General features: G+C 35.6%; 1 protein-coding gene and 1 pseudogene across 1 annotated transcript in view; both read right to left on the bottom strand.

The window, feature by feature from the left end:
* LOC141511937 (membrane cofactor protein-like) overlaps positions 1 to 14,285 on the bottom strand; it is a 107,216-nt gene extending 92,931 nt beyond the window's left edge. Inside the window, exon 1 of the mRNA XM_074220903.1 lies at positions 14,235 to 14,285. Coding sequence (XP_074077004.1) covers positions 14,235 to 14,285 — 51 coding nt within the window. The remainder of the gene's footprint in view (positions 1 to 14,234) is intronic.
* On the bottom strand, positions 12,954 to 15,159 carry LOC141511936 (E3 ubiquitin-protein ligase RNF138 pseudogene; annotated as a pseudogene).
* Between the last annotated feature and the right edge of the window lie 1,078 nt (positions 15,160 to 16,237).

Genomic DNA, 16,237 nt, shown 5'->3' with positions numbered 1-16,237 from the left:
CCTATTTCTATATGGCTTAGTAGACCCTGTTTCTATTTGAGTTTAATACAACTGGTCTAGTCAATCTAGGATTGCTTCTGATAAAAGCACCAAGTCATGAACATGTTTAATGTCCTTCATTGGCATATTACTCAAATATTTGCAACAAATGTTTGGCTTCAATTATTCTATTTTTAAGGAAAATTGTTGTCTGAACCCAGGAAAAATTCTTCCCTGGTTACCAATTTTCTAATTCCTGATTTCCCTAATTCCCTATCAATTTTGTGTTGGTGGGGGAAAAGACTTCAATCTTGAGCCAACTTTTCTTTAAAATTCATATCTTTCTGATGTTTGTTCAGCATGAGATTAAAGAGGTTAACCTAGAGAGGGCAACACCAGTAATCTCTCTGGTCCTCTCTCAGTTTTATTGTTGACTCTCTTTGTACTTTAAGTCATGCTTCCATAAGGATAAACCTTGTAATTCCTAGAATCTGAACAGTAAATTAAATAAATTGAAAAGCTTGAAAATATTATGATATCAAAGCATTTTCTGTCAAATATGTCATTTATTTTACATGCAAAGAAATTGAGTCCTAGCCAAGGATCGCTGACTGTTTGAATATCTCATAGCTAGTTCATATTAGAATGAGGATCAGAACCCAATTCTCCTAATTCCTTTTCCAGTGTCCTTCTGATGTATTAACTATCTTGCTTCCCTGGGGAAAGACTAACAATAATTCATGATATATTTGTCATTCATTAATTTAACTAAAACTTTTCTGAAGATAATTATGTTTTCAGTTTGTTCAGGCTTTTGAGGTCATGAGTTTAACATGTTGACATATTATATTGTATCATACTTCTTTCAGATTTACCCTTTTATATACATAGCCTTAATCTAGTAAACTTGCAGTTTTGGTGAGCATGTTTATTTACCTTATCATGCTCTTCTTAATTTCATAGTATATCATATTCCATTCTAACCACTTTGGTCTGAAGATTATAAATTTTTTTTAGCTTTTCTCATACCAGTCATCTGACCTTCTTGAATTTGACATTACTTGAATCATTGTAGCTGGCCTCCTCTAGTTCTGTTTCATATTTAATGAAGTAGAGAATTCAGTACTATACACAATATTTTTAGATGTGGACTAATCACAGCTTTGTGCAAGAATGGGATATTGTTTCCTGTCTTAATTTTTGTTGTCTATCTCACTTCCCTCAGTGTCTCTGTCAAATCTTCTATTCACTCCTGAAATCAACTACATTGCTCCAATCTCTCAGAATCTCTCATATCAAAAGATTTTCCCTCTTCTACCCAGATCACTTCAATATCATCTCCCTCTCTATCTTTCTTTCTTCCTTGTTTTATTCCAGTCTTAAAAGGAGATATGGACTTTCTCATGTCCTTGTGGTCTTGAGCCCATCCCTTTCTGTTTCTTCTAAAACCTTGCCTTTTTGATCATCCCCTGTTGCTCTCTCTAATGATTATTTCTTCTTATCTACTGACACCTTCCCTTCTGCACACACACACACACACACACACACACACACACATATATATATATATATATATATATATATATATATATAAAATCTCCATCCTAAAAATTTTTTTAACTTAATTTTGTCATCCCTCCAAGCTATCATTCTTTATCTTACCTTCCAAACTTAGGGGGAAAATCAACACAAAACAAAAGTGTTTACCTGAATTTGTCTTAATTTTATAATCTCTCACTCAATTCTCAACAGGCTTCTAATCCCATTTTACAAATGAAACAGTTCAATCTTAAATAATAATAATCAATTAATTGTTAAATCCAATGGCCTTTTTTGATTCTTAGCCTTCTGCATTACCCTACAACATTTAACATTGTATCCCTGAGTTTTCATGCCATTTCTTCCTCCTAAAACTCCTCTTAATTGTCTTGCATTCTTTCTCAGTCTTGCTTTGCTTAGTAATTATGCTCTTCCCAGCCCAAACACAGAGATGTACTCCAGGGTTCTGCTCTGGAAATTCTTCTCGTATAGGCCCTCTTGGTGATTTCATAAGCTCCCATGCTCTCCATAACCACTTCCATACAGATAACTTCCAGTTCTGTATATCCATGACTATTTTCTCTCTAGTGCTACAGTCTCACATGAATTTAATGTCCTGAAGACATCCTAAACACATTCCAAAACAGAACTCAGTATCTTTTCCATAAAACCCTGCTCTTTCTAAAAATTAAACATTCTTATTTCTTAATTTCCTAGAATTTTTCTTTTTAAATTTTGAGTTCCAATTTCTCTCTCCCTCTCATGCCTTCTCTCTCATTCACTGAGGAGGAACATAATATGATGTTAATTATACATGTGAAATCATGCAGAACATAATTCCATATTAATCACATTTCAAAAATAAGCAAGTAAAATACAATGAGAAAATTATACTCATAAATGAGCATCATTGCAATATTGGAGTTACTGTGCATAATGATCTAATTCTTCTCACTTCATTTTACATCAGTTCATATAGGTCTTCCCATGTCTTTCTAAAAACACTCTCCTTGCAATTTCATATAGCATAATAATACTGCATTAAAATCATACACTACATCTTGTTCAATCATTTCCACATTGAGGAACATCTTCTCAATTTCCAATTTCTTTTCATTACAAAAAGAGTTACTGTAAATATTTATGTATTTAGAGGCCCTTTTTCCTTTTTCTTTAATGTCTTTGGGATACAGATCAAGTAGTTGCAAAGCTGACTCAAAGAATATGCAGATTTTTATAGCCTTTTGGCCCTAGTTCCAGATTACATTTCAGAATGACTGCATTAGTTTGCTACTTCATCAGAAGTTCATTAGCATACCTATTTTCTCCTTATCTCCTCTAGCATTAGTCTTTTCTGATAATTACAGGGGTATCTCAAAATTATTTTTTTTAAGATTTTATTTTGAATTTTACAGTATTCCCCTTACTATTAGCTGGACCTATCCATGAGCAGTTGATATTTGCCCAGTTATTTAAATCTGATTTTATTTGTGTGAGAAGTGTTTTGTGATTGTTTTCAAAAGGATTCTGAGTCTGCATTGGCAGGTAGACTCCCAGGTATTTTATAAGGTCTGAAGTTACTTTGAATGGGATTTCTCTTTCTAGTTCTTTCTGCTGCATCTTGCTAGTCATATATAGAAATACTGAGGATTCATGAGGGTTTATTTTATGTCCTGTGACTTTGCTAAAGTTGCTAATTATTTCTAGTAGTTTTTATGTGTTTTGGGGGGTTTCTCTAGGTATACCATCATGTCATTTACAAAGAGTGAGAGTTTTGTCTTTTCTTTCCCTATTTTAATTCCTTTGATTTCTTTTTCTTCTCTTATTGCTGAAGTTAACATTTCTAATACAATATTGAATAGTAGTGGTCATAATGGGCATCCTTGTTTTATCCCTGATCTTTATTGGGAATGCCTTTAACTATCCCCATTGCATATAATGCTAGTTGTTGGTTTCATATAGATACAGCTTATTATTCTAAGGGACAATCCATTTATTCCTAAATTTTCTAGTGGTTTTTAGTAGGATTTGGTGCTGTATTTTGTCAAAAGCTCTTCCAGCATCTATTGACATAATCACATGATTTCTGATAGGTTTGTTATTTATATAATTAATTATGCTCTTGGTCATAATGTATTATCCTAGTGATAACCAGTAGTCATTTTGCTAAGATTTTATTTAAGATTTTTGCATCTTCATATTCATCAGGGAGATAGGTCTATAGTTTCCTTTCGCTGTTTTAAGTCTTCTTGGTTTAGGCCATATTGGTGTCATAGAAAGAGTTAGGCAGAATTCCGTCTTTACTTATTTTTTTCCAAAGAGTCTATATAGAACTGGAACCAATTGTTCCTTAAATGTTTGATAGAATTCACTTGTGTATCCATCTGACCCTGGAGATTTTTTCTTAGGGAGTTCATTAATGGCTTGTTGAATTTCTTTTTCTGAGATAGGGTTATTTAGGTATTTAATTTCCTCTTCATTTAACTTGGGCAACTTATATTTTTGTAAATATTCATCCATTTCACTTAGATTATCAAATTTATTGGCATAGAATTGGGCAAAATAATTCCAAATTATTACTTTAATTTGCTCCTCATTGGTGGTGAGCTCATCTTTATCATTTATGATACTAGCAATTTGGTTTTCTTCTTTCTTTTTATTTTAAGCAAATTGACTAGAGGTTCATCAATTTTATTGGTTTTTTTTCATAAAACCAACTCTTGGCTCTATTTATTAGTTCAATAATTTTCTTGCTTTCAATTTTATTAATTTCTCCTTTAATTTTTAGAATTTCTAATTTGTTATGTAACTGGGGGTTTTTAATTTGTTCTTTCTCTAACTTTTTTTAGTTGAATATTTAGTTCATTGATTTCCTCTTTCTCTAATTTATTCATATAAGCATTTAAAGATATAATATATCCCCTGACAGCCACTTTGAGTGTATCCCATAGGTTTTGGTTTGTTGTTTCATTATTGTCATTATCTAGGATAAAATAATTAATTCTTTCTATAATTTGTTGTTTGATCCACTCATTCTTTAAAATGAGGTTATTTGTGCATTGGATCCAGCAATACCACTACTGTGTCTATACCCTGAAGAGATCATGAAAAATGGTAAAAAACATCACTTTACAAAAATATTCATAGCAGCTCTGTTTGTGGTGGCAAAGAACTGGAAATTGAGTGAATGTCCATCAATTGGGGAATGGCTGAACAAATTCTGGTATATGTATGTTGTGGAACACTATTGTTCTATTAGAAACCAGGAGGAATGGGATTTCAGCGAAGCCTGGAAAGACTTGTATAAACTGATGCTGAGTGAGATGAGCAGAACCAGAAGAACATTGTACACCCTAAAAAAACATGGCCGGGGTGATCAATTAATGACCTTTCTCATTCCATCAGTGCAATAATCAGGGAAAATTTTAGGGTATCTATGATGGAGAATACCATCTGTATCTTGAGAAAGAACTGTGGAATTTAAGCAAAGAACAAAGATTATTACCTTCAATTTTTAAAACAAAAGGTTTTCTTATGTGCTACATAATTTTTGGTATTTCTAATATTTTATTTCTTCCTCAAAGATATTTTTTTTCTCTCTCAACACATTAAATTTTGATCAATGCATGGAAATACTCTGATTTCCTTCTGTGGGGAGGCAGGGAGAAGGAAGGGAGGGTAGAGGAAAAATTGTAAAATTCAAAACCTTTCAAAAATGATAGGTAGAAACTGCTATTGTATATAATTGGAAAACAAATAAAATATTAATATAAAAATAAAATAAAATGAGGTTATTTAGTTTCCTATTAGTTTTGGGTCTGTATCTCCCTGGCCCAATATTGCATGTGATTTTTATTGCATTATGATCTGAGAAAGATGTATTCACTATTTCTGCCTTTCTGCAATTGATTATTAGATTTTTATGTCCTAGTACATGTACAGAAAAGAAAGTATATTCCTTTCTATCCCCATTCAATTTCCCCCATAAGTCCATCATGTCAAGGTTTTCTTCCTTAATTTCCTTCTTGTTTATTTTATGGTTAGATTTATCTAAATCTGAGAGTGGGAGGTTGAGGTCTCCCACTAGTAGAGTTTTGTTGTCTATGTCTTCCTGTAACTCCTTCAATTTCTCCTCTAAGAATTTGGATGCTATATCATTGGGTGCATACATATTTAATATTGAAATTACTTTATTGTCTATGGTACCTTTTAGGAGGATATAGTTTCCTTCCTTAACTCTTTTAATAATATCTATTTTTGCAACTGCTTTGTCTGAGAAAAGGATTGCTACCCCTGCTTTTTTTCACTTCAGCTGAATCAAAATTGACTTAGGAGTTTTGAAATTTGATTATAATATTTTGGGAGTATTCATTTTGAGAATTCTTTCAGGAAATGATTGATAGAATTTTTGTTTTCTATTTCACCCTCTGGATATAAAATGTCAGGGATAATTTTCCTTGAAAAGTGATTCCTAGTCTCTTTAATCATGGATTTCTAGTAATCCAGTTATTCTTAAATTCTCTCTTTGATTTATTTTTCAGATCAGTCATTTTTTGATGAAATATTTCACATTTTCTTCTATTTTTTTTAATTCTGTTGATTTTGTTTTGTTTCTTGATGTCACAAACTCATTAGCTTCTAATTGCTCAATTCTAACTTTTAAGGAATTATTTTCTTCAGTGAATTTTTAAACCTCTTTTTCCATTTGACTAATTCTACTTTTTAAGGAATTGTCATCAGTGAATTTTTATGCCTCTTTTACCAATAGACCAATTCTATTTTTTAAAGTGTTATTTTTTTCAGTATTTATATATGAGTATATCTCTTTTTTACCAAGCTATTAATTTTCTTTTCAACATTTTCTTTCATCACTCTCATTTCCCTCCAATTTTTCCTCTACAATTCTTAGCTCTTTCTTTAACTCTTCTAGGAATTCTTTTTGACTTGGGTCCAATTACCAGTTTTCTTTGAGTCTCTTTGTAGTTTTTTCCTTATTCTTGTCTTCTGAATTTTTGTTTTGATCTTCCTTGCTTCTATAATAGTTTTTTATGGTTAAATTTGATAGCTGTTTGCTCAATTTTCCAGTCTATTCTTGGCTTATGTTAAAGTTGTGTTCTGTTCATCTTAGGGTGGGAAGTACTATCCCAAACTTCAGGCTTTTTTGTGCTATTGTTTTCAGAGCTCATTCTGGGGATCTGCAGGTATTTGATGGTTGCAAGGAGGTGTGATCTAGAGAAATGTGGTTACTGCTCTTTTGGTCTATACTTTGGCCAGGAAGAGCTCCTGGTCCTTGGTGGCTACAAGTGCTACCACTACTATTTTCTTTGAAAGTGTGACCATAAAAAACAAAGTGTCGAGGGGGCCAAGATGGCGGAGAGAAGACAGGCACAGTTCTAAAGTCTCCTGATCTCTTCCCCATCTATCACATGAAACAAACCTCTTAAAAGAAATCCGAACCAGGAAACCCAGAAAGAAAAGCCAGGAGAGGAAAATCTACCTCAAGATTTGTCTCCTGCAGCAGCCTTGGCTGAGTACTGGCAGGTGAGTCTGAGCTCCCAGGGAAGATCAGCCAGACCAACAGCTGAATCAGAACCGGGAGTCTGAGGGCCCGAGAGCTGGACCTGCTGGATCAGCAGTGGGACTGGACAAAGGGGGCTTGGGTCCGCGGTGAAGCATAGGTGCTGGTGTTGGGGCTGTCCCCCTATAGCTTGGGGAAGGGGCTGCGGGGAGAGGTCTGGTGCAGGACAGCTGCGGACACCATCCCTGGGCTCCTCAGGTCTCAGAAACTCTGAGCCCATGCCTCTATTGCACTGAGGTCTCCTCCCAAACAAATGCAAATTATTTCTGACTCAGGCCCAGGTGTATGAGCAAAAGAACCAGCCCAGCTGAGGAATCACCTCAGGCCAGGGTAAAGCCAACCATTGATTGAAGGCAAAAGATTTCAATAGCTCCAATTCACTCCCTCAAGCAAAGGGAGAAGGCCTCACAACCAAGGTCACAGACACCCCAGAGAGGGCAACCAGCACCCCCTACTGGCCAGCCAGGGAAACTGCACTCAGTAAAGCCTTTAGAGATCCCAAGCCCAGGTGAACCAGCCCCACCCAACTCAAGGTCTTAGCCTAATGAAGAAGGGTCAGCAGAAAAGTGGATCCATAGAAAAATTCCTGGAAGGGAAAGACCCCAACCCAGAGAGACATGGAACCTCTGAGGAGAATACAATCTGGTCTCCAGCACAGAAAGACTTCCTTGAAGAAATAAGGAAGGAGTTTAAAAATCAACTGGAAAATTTGGGGGAGACAATACCTTGCAAAATGAGAATAATTCTCTCAGATCCTCAAATGAGCAAATGCAAAAAGAAATTAATTCTCTCAAAACCTCAATTGGTCAAATGGAAAGCTCTTTCAAAAGTAGAATCAACCAATTGGAAAAGGTTAATGAAGAAAACTCCTCCCCCCAAAAAATAATGGAATCTACAGAAACTAATGACTCCACGAGACAGCAAGAGTCAGTTAAACAAAATCAAAAAAATAGAAAAAATAGAAGCAAATGTGAAATACCTCATCAACAAAACCACTGACCTCAAGAATAGATCAAGGAGGGGAAACCTGAAAATTATAGCACTTCCTGGAAACATTGAAAAGAAAAAAAGCCTGGACTTAATATTACAGGATCTAGTGATGGAAAACTGCCCTGACATCATGGAATCAGAGGGCAAAGTAGTTATTGAAAGAGTACATCGATCCCCACCAGAAAAAGATCCTAAAAGGAAAACACCAAGGAATGTTGTGTCCAAACTCCAGAACTATCAGATAAAAGAGAAAGTCCTGCAAGTAGCCAGAAAGAAACAATTTAAATATCAAGGAGCCACAGTAAGGATCACGCAGGACCTGGCTGCATCAACTTTAAGGGATTGAAGGGCCTGGAACGAGATATTTTGAAGAGCACAGGAGCTTGGAATGCAGCCAAGAATCTATTTTCCTGCAAAGCCGAGCCTTCTCTTCCAGGGAAAAAGATGGACATTTAATGAAATGCAAGAATTCCAAAAATTTCTGATGAAAAGACCAGAGCTAAACAGAAAATTTGGATATCAAACAGGAGGTTCAAGAGACACATGAAAAGGTAAAAAAAAGGGGGGTGGTAAAAGGAAAAAAATGCAATCCAGCAAGTTGAAACTGGCTATATCCCAGCATGGGGGGGGGGGGGGGGGTAGAGACTCTCATAGATCCTGAGAATCCTGAGAAATGTAACTCTAACAGAGAGAATATACCTAGCCAGAAATGCTGGACATCCATGACCTATCCATGAGACTGATATCTAATGGGATGTAACTGGCTTTAACTCCACCAGGGAGAAAGACTCTAATAACTCTCAGGAATTTGGACTCTATTCAACAGAATACAGTGAACTAGAAGGGTCAGACACTCAGAATTCTCTATGACTTAGATAGAATGATCTAAAAAAAATATACTACCTCCCTAAAAAGGGGGACAGGAAAGAGACGGGAGGAGGGAGGGGATTGAATGGGACAAATCTCATTACACTAAGAGATACAAAAAACCTATGGTAATAGAGGGGAAGAAGGGAGTAGAAGAGAAACACCTGAATCTTCTTCTCATCAGACTTGGCTTAAAGTCAACCTACACATACTCAGTTAACTTATAAAACATCGAACCTTTCAAGAAGTAAAAGGAGAAAAGGGGAGGGGGGACAGAGAAAGGGAAGGGGAGTGGAGGAAATAAGGGGAAATAACAAAAGGAAGGGAAGGGAACAGGGAAAGGGGAAAGAAAGGGGAGGGTGTGATATAGGAGGGCAAACACACTGAATGGGGTGGTATTCAAAAACAAAATACTGGGGAATATGGATAAAAGGGGGGAAGGGGAAAAATACAAACAGAGGGAAGATAGCACAGAGGGCAATAAAGAATTAGTAATCATAATCTTAAACGTGAATGGGATGAACTCTCCCTTAAAACATAAGCAAATAGCAGAGTGGATTAAAAACCAGAATCCTACAATATGCTGCTTACAAGAAACTCATTTGAAGCAGAGAGATACATATAGAGTAAAGGTAAAAGGTTGGAGCAAAATATATTTTGCTTCAGCTGAAGTAAAAAAAAGCAGGGGTAGCAATCCTTATCTCAGACAAAGCAGCAGCAAAAATAGATAGCATTAAAAGAGATAAGGAAGGAAACTTTATCCTCCTAAAAGGTACCATAGAAAATAAAGTCATTTCAATATTGAATATATATGCACCCAGTGGGACAGCACCCAAATTCTTAGAGGAGAAGCTGAAAGATTTACAGGAAGACATAGACAGCAAAACTCTACTAGTAGGAGACCTCAACCTCCTGCTATCAGATCTAGAGAAATAAAATCATAAAACAAACAAGAAAGAAATTAGGGAGGTAAATAGATTGTTAGAAAAATTAGATATGGTAGACTTATGGAGGAAACTGAATGGGGATAGGAAGGAATATACCTTTTTCTCTGCGGTAAATGGAACTTATACAAAAATTGACCATGTACTAGGACATAAAAACCTAATGATCAACTGCAGAAAGGCAGAAATAGTGAATACATCTTTCTCAGATCACAATGCAATAAAAGTCATATGCAATACTGGGCCAAGGAGATATAGATCCAGAGCAAATTGGAAACTGAATAACCTCATCTTAAAAAATGAGTGGGCCAAAAAACAAATTATAGAAAGAATTAACCATTTTATCCTAGATAATGATAATAATGAAACAACATACCAAAACCTATGGGATTCATTCAAAGCAACTCTCAGGGGATATATTATAGCTCTAAATGCTTATATGAATAAATTGGAGAAAGAGGAAATCAATGAACTAAACATGCAACTAAAAAATTAGAGAAAGAACAAATCAAAAATCCCCAATCAAATACCAAATTAGAAATTTTAAAAATCAAAGGAGAAATTAATAAAATTAAAAGCAAAAAAACTATTGAATTAATAAATAAAACCAAAAGTTGGTATTATGAAAAAACCAATAAAATTGATAAACCTCTGGTCAATTTGATTTAAAAAAAGAAAGAAGAAAACCAAATTGCTAGTATTATAAATGAAAAAGGTGAACTCACCACCAATGAGGAAATTAAAGTAATAATTTGAAATTATTTTGCCCAACCTTATGCCAATAAATTTGATAATCTAAGTGAAATGGATGAATATTTACAAAAATATAAGTTGCCCAGGTTAAATGAAGAAGAGATTAAATACCTGAACAACCCTATCTCAGAAAAAGAAATTCAACAAGCCATTAGTGAACTCCCTAAAAAAAAATCTCCAGGGCCTGATGGATTCACAAGTGAATTCTACCAAACATTTAAGGAACAATTAATTCCAATCCTATATAAACTCTTTGGAAAAATAGGGAAAGATGGAACTCTGCCTAACTCTTTCTATGAAACCAATATGGTACTGCTACCTAAACCAGGAAGAGTTAAAACAGAGAAAGAAAATTATAGACCTATTTCCCTGATGAATATAGATGCAAAAATCCTAAATAAAATCTTAGCAAAACGACTACAACAAGTCATCACTAGGGTAATACATTATGATCAAGTAGGATTTATTCCAGGAATGCAGGGTTGGTTCAATATTAGGAAAACTGTTAGTATACTCAATTATATCAATAACAAACATATCAGAAACCATATGATCATATCAATAGATGCTGAAGAAGCTTTTGACAAAATACAGCATCCATTCCTAAAATAATGAGCAGTATCTATCTGAAACCATCAACAAGCATTATATTCAATGGGGAGAGGCTAGAGGCATTCCCAATAAGATCAGGGGTTAAACAAGGGTGCCCATTATCACCACTACTATTCAATATTGTATTAGAAATGTTAGCATCAGCAATTAGAGAAGAAAAAGAAATTAAAGGAATTAGAATTGGGAAGGAAGAGACAAAACTCTCACTATTCGCAGATGACATGATGGTCTACCTAGAGAATCCCAAGAAATCATCTAAAAAACTACTGGAAACAATTAGCAATTTTAGCAAAGTTGCAGGTTATAAAATAAACCCCCCATAAATCCTCAACTTTCCTATATATGTCTAGCAAGAAACAGCAGGAAGAGCTAGAAAGAGAAATTCCATTCAAAGTAACCTCAGACAGTGTAAAATACTTGGGAGTCTATTTGCCAAGACAGACTCAGAATCTTTTTGAAAACAATTATAAACCACTTCTCACACAAATTAAGTCAGATTTAAATAATTGGGCAAATATCAACTGCTCATGGATAGGTAGAACTAATATAATAAAAATGACAATTCTACCAAAACTAAACTATCTGTTTAGTGCCCTACCAATCAAAATTCCAAAAAAATTACTTTAATGAGCTAGAAAAAATTGTAAGTAAATTCATATGGAGAAATAAAAAGTCAAGAATTGCCAGGAGCTTAATGAAAAAAAATGCAAACGAAGGTGGTTTAGCACTACCCGATCTAAAATTATATTATAAAGCATCAGTCATCAAAAACTGTTTGGTATTGGCTAAGAAATAGAGTGGTGGACCAGTGGAATAGACTAGGTGTAAAAGCAGGAGAGGATTATAGCAATCTGCTGTTTGATAAACACAAAGAGTCCAGCTATTGGGATAAAAACTCCCTCTTTGATAAAAACTGCTGGGATAATTGGAAGTTAGTATGGAAGAAACTTAGATTAACCAACACCTCACACCCTTTACCAAGATAAGATCCAAATGGTTACAGGACATAGACATAAAAACCCATACTATAAGCAAATTAGAAGATCAAGGACTAGTCTACCTGTCAGATCTATGGAAAGGGGAACAGTTTGTGACTAAGGAAGAGTTGGAGAACATCACTAAAAACCAATTAGATGATTTTGATTACATTAAATTAAAAAGTTTTTGCACAGGTAAAACCAATGTAATCAAAATCAAAAGAAAAGTAGTAAATTGGGAAACAATCTTTACAACTAATGATTCTGACAAAGGACTCATTTATAAAATATACAGAGAACTGAGTCATATTTTTAAAACAAAATGCCATTCCCCAATTGACAAATGGTCAAAGGATATGCAAAGGCAATTTACAGATGAGGAGATCAAGGCAATCCATAGCCATATGAAAAAATGCTCTAAATCATTAATTATTAGAGAAATGCAAATTAAAGCTTCATTGAGGTACCACCTCACACCTCTCAGATTGGCCAATATGACCAGGAAGGATAATGATCATTGTTGGAGGGGATGTGGGAAATCTGGGACACTATTACACTGTTGGTGGAGCTGTGAGCTCATCCAACCCTTCTGGAGAGCTATTTGAAACTATGCCCAAAGGGCAACAAAAATGTGCATACCCTTTGACCCAGCAATACCTCTACTGGGTCTATACCCTGAAAAGATGAGGAAAAAGGGTAAAAGCATTACTTGTACAAAAATATTTATAGCAGCCCTGTTTGTGGTGGCAAAGAATTGGAAATCCAGTAAATGTCCTTCAATTGGGGAATGGTTTAGCAAACTGTGGTATATGTATGTCATGGAATACTATTGTTCTATTAGAAATCAGGAGGGACGGGATTTCAGGGAAGCCTGGAGGGATTTGTGTGAACTGATGCTGAGTGAGATAAGCAGAACCAGAAAAACACTGTGCACCCTAACAGCAACATGGGAGTGATGTTCAACCTTGAAGGACTTCTCATTCCATCAGCGCAACAATTGGGAACAATTTTTGGCTGTCTGCAAAGGAGAGTACCATCTATATCCAGATAAGGAGCTGTGGAGTTTGAACAAAGTACAAGGACTATTCCCTTTAATTCGGAAAAAAACAACCCAGATGTCTTATGGTTTGATCTGGTTACCTCTGAGAATTCTGTTCTCTTTAAGGATATGATTTCTTTCTCATCACACCCAATTTGGATGGAGGTACAACATGGAAACAAAGTAAAGACTGACCTGACAAAGTGCTATCTGTGGGGTGGGGGTGGGGGGAGGGAAGCAAGATTGGGGGAAAACTGTAAAACTCAAATAATATCTTTAATAAAAATTAAAAAAAAGAAAAAAAGTGTGACCATGGCCCCTGGTCCCTTGTGACTGACTACCAGTACTTTTCTCTTTCCTAGAATTCAACCCAGAACCACATATGGGCAATAGAGCTGCTAATCAGTAGCAGTTATACCCAGTGCCACCAAAGGGTCCTCTGTAATCTCTTTCTAATCAGTTGTTCAACTCTCTTACAATCTCAGGACCAAGAGTTCCTGACATTGCTGCTGCAGACACTGAAGTTGCTTTAAGGTTTTGGGACTTGCTTTTACCTGGTGCCACAGATTTCTACTGATCTCTTAAGTTTTCTTAGGTAAAATAAAAAGTCTCCCCTGACTTTTTGTTAGCCTTGTTAAGAAAATTGATTTGAGACATTATTTTACAGTTAGGTGAAGGAGAATGTTGGTTGAGTTCATCCTCCTAATTTCCTATTTTAGTTGCACCACCAAAACTCACTTTTTCCCCTAGCTTCTCTATTTCCCCCCCCCTTTGTTTGACTTTTAAAGTTCTTTACAATCTGATTCCAGTTTACCTTTGCCGACTTATTGTGTAATATCCTTCTTTATGTACTCTACAATTCAGCCAAATAAAACTCATAACTCCTAAAAAGTTACATTTTAGCTCTTTAACCCTGTATAGGCTATCTACATTCTTAGAATTCAGTCATTCTTCACCCCAGTCTTCTCAAATCCACCACTTCCCTCAAAGCTCAGCTCAAGAACCATGCTTGCTATAGGAAATCTTTTCCCATCTCTCTAGTTACTAATGCCCTCTACCTTGAAATGATTTTGTCTATTTTATATTATATTTTGTTTTAGATTGAATTTATTTTTATTAATATATGTAGTGAATTTTTGAAACATGAATTCATGTAGTTTTTCACTTAAAGATGGGACTAGCTGACAGAAGGTATAGATAAAACCTTCTGAAATTTACTTCTTCAGTATCAATTTGATATTGTGTTTCTTCATTGAACTAAAAATTTATAAATTTTTCATATTTAGAAAATCTTCACAATCTCCATAATCTAAATCAGATTGATTTAGATAGTTAACAAAATTTCCAGTAATCTGTCTCTCTATGGAAGAGATACACAACTAGGACATGTCACCAGCAGGAATGATTGAAAGGAGCAACAACTGTAATATAACCCAGTAAATTCTCTTGTAAAGTTTGCTTCTTGTGACAAGGGGCACTTAAATGTGGGATGCCTAAGAGAATTTGTATTTCCTTGATAGGTCTCTATGAGATGTAGATATCTCACTCTTCATACTATTACCTACTGAATCTTGAGAGATCTAAAAGTTTGAAATTATGGAAGACAAACCTTATTCATTCTGATACTATTTACAATGTTTGTAATGATGTCTTATACAATATAATTTTACCTATTTTGCATAGCAGCTGAAACTACCAGAAAATTTCTTCATGACATTATCAATGGCTAGGCTTGTTCAGCGCACATTCATTCTCTTCTAGGTGCATTTCTATGAAAGATGGGACAGCATATCCCACTTTTCCTTACAGCAGTCAGAAAATATTTTCTACCAAAAAAAATCCAATGTGCTGATAGGCTACAGTCTGCACTGGGGCTTTGAAAATTTAATAGACTGAGGAGAAGTTATCTTTAGTATAGGATATGGCAATGGAGAGCATCTGAGCATCGTGCAGGACTGGGAATGGCACCCAGGATATGTGTGTGTGTGTGGGGGGGGATGCAGAGGATGTTATTTTGTATAAAGTATTTAATTTTCTTCACATATATTGTCTCCTAATAGAATTTAAGCTCCTTGGAGGTGTATGGGGTGTTCAGGAAACACTAACAACCCTGTTGTGAGGGTTCACCAAACGCTTTCCAGGGCTCTTCATCAACCTTTGTTGCCTCCTTAAATAGTGCAGTGGAGAGAGCACTTGCCTTGGAGTCAGGAGGAGAGGAGTTCAAATATGACCTCAAACACTTGACACTTACTGGCTATGTGATCTTGGGCAAGTCACTTAAACCTGATTGCCTCACACTCAGGACCATTTCCAATTGTCCTGATTCATATCTGACCACTGGATCTTGATGGCTCTGGAGGAGAAAGTTAGAGTGGTTACTTAGAACAGAACACCTCACTCAAATCCAATTCATATGCTTGTCATGGCATCACCTGATGTCACAGTCTTCTTTGAGAATGAAAGACAAACATCATCACTTTTTGCATGCACACCAGGCCACACCCTGATAAAACCATCTTAGAAGACAAGCCAAACAAGGTTGAAGGTAAATAACAGGCCTCACACTTATCAGAGCATTAGGGGGTTTCTACCTCAAGGATGTGAAGACTTTTCCCAGTGGAAAGGGCAGATGGCAACAATTTTTTTTTTCCAACAGCCAAGAAAGTGGTTGTGGAGTGCTTAGCGCTTGGTCAGACATTGAAGATGCCAGGGTCAACCACTATATTCCATTGCTTGTTATTTTCATTTTTGTCCTGACATTTAATTTTGAAGATTCTGGAAGAAAGACGAGACTGAAGACTGTGCAACTTTACCTCCCTTAAATCCAATTTACTCACAAGTCAAGACATCATCACTTGATGACACTGATCCTCTTTGAAGGGAAGGACAAACAATAACCTCCTTGAGGGTGGAGACTATTTGTTTTCTCCCCTTTGTATCCTCAGTAACTAACATAGTA

This window comes from Macrotis lagotis, chromosome 2 (assembly GCF_037893015.1).
Source record: "Macrotis lagotis isolate mMagLag1 chromosome 2, bilby.v1.9.chrom.fasta, whole genome shotgun sequence".
In the NCBI taxonomy this organism is placed as follows: domain Eukaryota; kingdom Metazoa; phylum Chordata; class Mammalia; order Peramelemorphia; family Peramelidae; genus Macrotis; species Macrotis lagotis.
This window is presented reverse-complemented; position numbering and strand designations above follow the sequence as displayed.